Source organism: Cebus imitator, unplaced genomic scaffold (assembly GCF_001604975.1).
Source record: "Cebus imitator isolate Cc_AM_T3 unplaced genomic scaffold, Cebus_imitator-1.0 Scaffold13, whole genome shotgun sequence".
In the NCBI taxonomy this organism is placed as follows: domain Eukaryota; kingdom Metazoa; phylum Chordata; class Mammalia; order Primates; family Cebidae; genus Cebus; species Cebus imitator.
Window position 1 is genome coordinate 10,326,967 of NW_016107328.1, and position 4,224 is coordinate 10,331,190.

General features: G+C 38.0%; 1 protein-coding gene across 1 annotated transcript in view; it reads left to right on the forward strand.

Moving 5' to 3' along the window:
- Positions 1-4,224, forward strand: part of GPHN (gephyrin) — a 339,003-nt gene that overhangs the window by 239,455 nt on the left and 95,324 nt on the right. Inside the window, exon 14 of the mRNA XM_037728619.1 lies at positions 3,472-3,527. Coding sequence (XP_037584547.1) covers positions 3,472-3,527 — 56 coding nt within the window. The remainder of the gene's footprint in view (positions 1-3,471; positions 3,528-4,224) is intronic.

Consider the following 4,224-nt stretch of genomic DNA (forward strand, 5'->3'; position numbering starts at 1 on the left):
AAAAAAAAAAAAAAAAGAAGAAGCCATAATTAATTTCAGGATACACTGGCCAAACAAAAGAGTATGGAAGCAACTGTTGAGGGGAGAGGAGTCGGATATGACTTCATAGAGAAGATGACACTTGAGCTCAGTCTTAACAGCTAAAACAATCTTTAATCAGAAGGCAAGATTGAGAAAAGAACACTTTAAATAGCAGAAGTAGCATATGTCATGGAGCCAAAATATGAGTTATCTTGGTACTCTCAGGGAACTATAGTACTAGCAGGTGAGAACCTTATATAAAGTATAAGGAAGACATGAACCAAGGCCTTTGCACATAATGTTCTCTTTGTGCACAATGATGGAGCACTTCCACTTTATGTCTTTTTCTCTCTCTCCCTCTCCTCCCTTCCTTTTCTCTCTCCCTCCTTTCTTCTCTCTCTCTGCTCCCTACTCTCTCACACACATACACATCCCTCCTTAGCTCTTACTCATTCTTCATATTAAAATCAGAAATCCTTTTATCATGCATTCCCTGACTCCCCAGTATAGCTCAGGTACTTTAATTGTATACTCTCATAAAACCATGTTTCTTTGCTTTGGAGTGATTTTCTTAATTTGTATTTATATATTCATTAATGTGATTATTTATTTGATTAATATCTGCCTCTCCTGATGCATCAGTGGCTTTAAGAGTTTTACTTTAACCACACCCATGGGAAGAAATACATTAAATATACATTACACCCAATGATATACACACACATATATAACATATACATTATATATAAATATACATACATATATACGTATAAGCAAAAATAAGTTTCATGAAATAAGAGTCACCCTTACCGTGTGTGCTGAAATATATTTTCTATCCTTTTCATTTAAAAATTATTTACAAGTTGATTTTAAAGCCCACCTCCATTTGTCATCCAGAATTTGAAAAACCTTATGACAGATTAGCACTGCGCTAAAACAGAAACAGTGTCTAGGTTTACCGCCTACTCTCTCTCCAGCTCCTAATATAACACTTGGGGCATGAAAGACACTCGGAAATTTACTGAATGAATAAAAGGAATGAAGAGCCCCAAAGTTATTAATTTAAAACTGTGATTATACCTGTTTTTACCAAAAAGAAAACTGAAGGTTAGAGAGGTTTCGTAATTTTGCTGAGAGTCCCTGAAGCTAACAGTAAACAGAACCAGGATTCAGATTCAGCTTTTTTTTTTTTTTTTTTACTCTAAAACAGTGCTAATTTCCCCCTTGTGCAGGAAGTAAAAAAAGGGAAAATGGGTCAGGCGTGGTGGCTTAGGCCTGTAATCCCAGCACTTTGGGAGGCAGAGGCGGGCGGATCACCTGAGGTCAGGTGTAAGAGACCAGTCTGACCAATATGATGAAAACTCTTCTCTACAAAAAAAAAAAAGACAGAAAAATTAGCCGGGCATGGTGGCATACACCTGTAATCCCAGCTGCCCAGGAGGCTGAGATTGCAGCCTCCTGAACTCAGGAGGCAGAGGTTGCAGTGGGCCGAGATCGCACCATTGCACTCCAGCCTGGGGAACAAGAGTAGAACTCCGTCTCAAAAAAAAGAGAAAAGGTCTAGGTTGGTATAGGAGGTAACAAGCTGATAATTATTTCTCTACTAGAGAAATAATTTAAAATAAGTTTATTCGTGTTTGAGGTACAGTTAGTGTGTAACTCTAAAGGATAACTGATGTTTTAATTCTCTACAGTAAAAAAATTATCACTTGCTCTGACAGATAGCAAAAATAAGTGGGGGGATAGAAGAAACAAGATTGATCTCGAGTGCAGTGGTGCAATCTTGGCTTACCGCAACCTCTGCCTCCCATGTTCAAGCGGTTCTCCTACCTCGGCTTCCCGAGTAGCTGGGATTACAGGCATGCGCCACCACACCTGGCTAATTTTTGTATTTTTAGTAGAGATGGGGTTTCACCATGTTGGCCAGGCTGGTCTTGAACTCCCGACTTCAGGTGATCTGCCCTCCTCGGCCTTCCAAAGTGCTGGGACTACAGGCGTGAGCCACTGCACCCTGCCTGTTGTAAAAACTTTTTAACCCTTTTTAAAAAATAGCCCATGAAAGTGGCTTAATAAAATAACATTGCAGAAAAACTCTTCTATAATAGTTTTTACAAGTAAAAACTGAAAAATATAATCTGATTCCAAAAAAACACAAGAAAGGCAAGAGTTTATTAAATGACATAATATCTATAAAACATAAAATGCAACATCTTGTGACAAAAGGGACCCAGTGTTAATTTTTGTCCCTCTCCACATCAGGCTAACCAAAACCATTTATGCAAAAAAGGGTTGACTTCATTATAAATAGTGTTTTATATAAGCCTTTAGAAAAAATACCACTTTGTAGCTATATCAACAAGCAATTAATCTAATGTCCTTTTAAAAGGGGAAAATATTATTATTTACCTGTATGATTGCAAATGTAATCTAAATATTCATAAAGTATATATTTTCTGTATATATGCCCCCAGAACTCTGCTGTTTGCAGATAACATGGAGGTAATGGTCATGCTCATAAAACTTGCTAGATAGGCATTTTTGCCCAGTAGCGTTGGTCTGAAAGCCACATCATATGTCAAGAAAACGCTTTTGAACTTCCAGGAATGTTTATGTAGCCAGCCATTGTTATACTACATATATTTTTTTTTAATAAATTTTTTCCATCCTAATTCTGGAAATTTTTTTTAATTTAAAAATAAATAGCCAATGGAAAATGTGATGCAGTACTGCCTATGTATTCTAATTCATAAACAGAATTTTGATACATTATTAAAAGATACTGTGCTACAATTATGAGACTGGATTTTAGTCCTAGCTCTACCATTAACCAGAAATTGTTCAAAGTACTTTACCTTTTCTACCTGAATTCTTTCTTTCTATAATTCATTTCCTTCAGCTGTCAAGTGAAGAAAGGAATGTTCTTCCTATTTCACATTATGAAGTCCAGACTGGGAGATAAAAAAGAAAACAGTATGAAGTGGTTAAAATTTTATAGAAAAATGGAGACATATGGATATATATACCAATAGTGATAAATCCATATATATATATGTCCATGAGTGTGCACGTGCACACACACACACACACACACACATCCATACACATGGATAAGGCGGTATTTAGGAAGATGGGCTAGAAGAACTTATTAGAAGAGCACAAGGGTGGAAATTATGGGGTGACAGGAAGACCATCTCCAGTGACACCATGGCACAATTTGGCACCAGTGGTACTATTAGGACCACTTCCTGTCAATGCATGTGAGTTACAGATACCGAATATTAAACCAGCAGTAATAAACCCACTGTCACGCCTAGGAGATCAGAAAAATATTCCACTTCTCTAAGCCTTATCAAATAATTTGAGTCGAATTTTAGAATTCCAGTATTGAGTTCTTATTCCATGCTATAGGTCCATACTGATGTTTGTTCTCGGCTCTGTTCCATCTCACAGCTGCTGATGGCCCAGGAGATCGTTTCATCATTGGGGAATCCCAAGCTGGTGAACAGGTGAGATTGATAGACCTGAAAGACACTGAATCTAATGCTAAACTTCTCCTATCAGTGTAGTCAGAAGGTTATCAAAGGGTTGAAAGTATAGTTCCCATGAGAACCAAAAGAACTATTTCTTAATTGAAAATATCCACATCTATTAATATATGGCATAGTGTTATTAGTATGTCTCACAGACATGCCTTACAAGCATTTTCCAGCCCTGTGATAGGGTATTCTTTTTTCCCTGCGGAAAAAAAAATGTTCTGAATAGAACAACAATTTCTAGGTAGTCTTCTCAGACTTTTCCCCAACTTATGTTACAAATAGGGAAATTTAGAAGAAGTGGACTCTGGCTAATTATTTAATTTTTCTCACTTGGGATCTAGCCAGGGAACAGGTATACATAAAGAAATGAAGCAGCCGGGCATGGTGGCTCAAGCCTGTAATCCCAACACTTTGGGAGGCTGAGGCGGGTGGATCACTTGAGGCCGTGAGTTCAAGACCAGCCTGGCCAACGTGGTGAAACCCTACCTCTACTAAAAAAAAAAAACTAGAAAAAAATAGCCAGATGTGGTAGTGCACGCCTTTAATCCCAGCTACATGGGAGACTGAGGCATGAGAATGCTTGAACCCAGGAGACAGAGGTTGCTTGCAGTGAGCCAGGATCACACCACTGCACTTTAGCCTGGGCAACAGAGTGAGACTCTGTCTC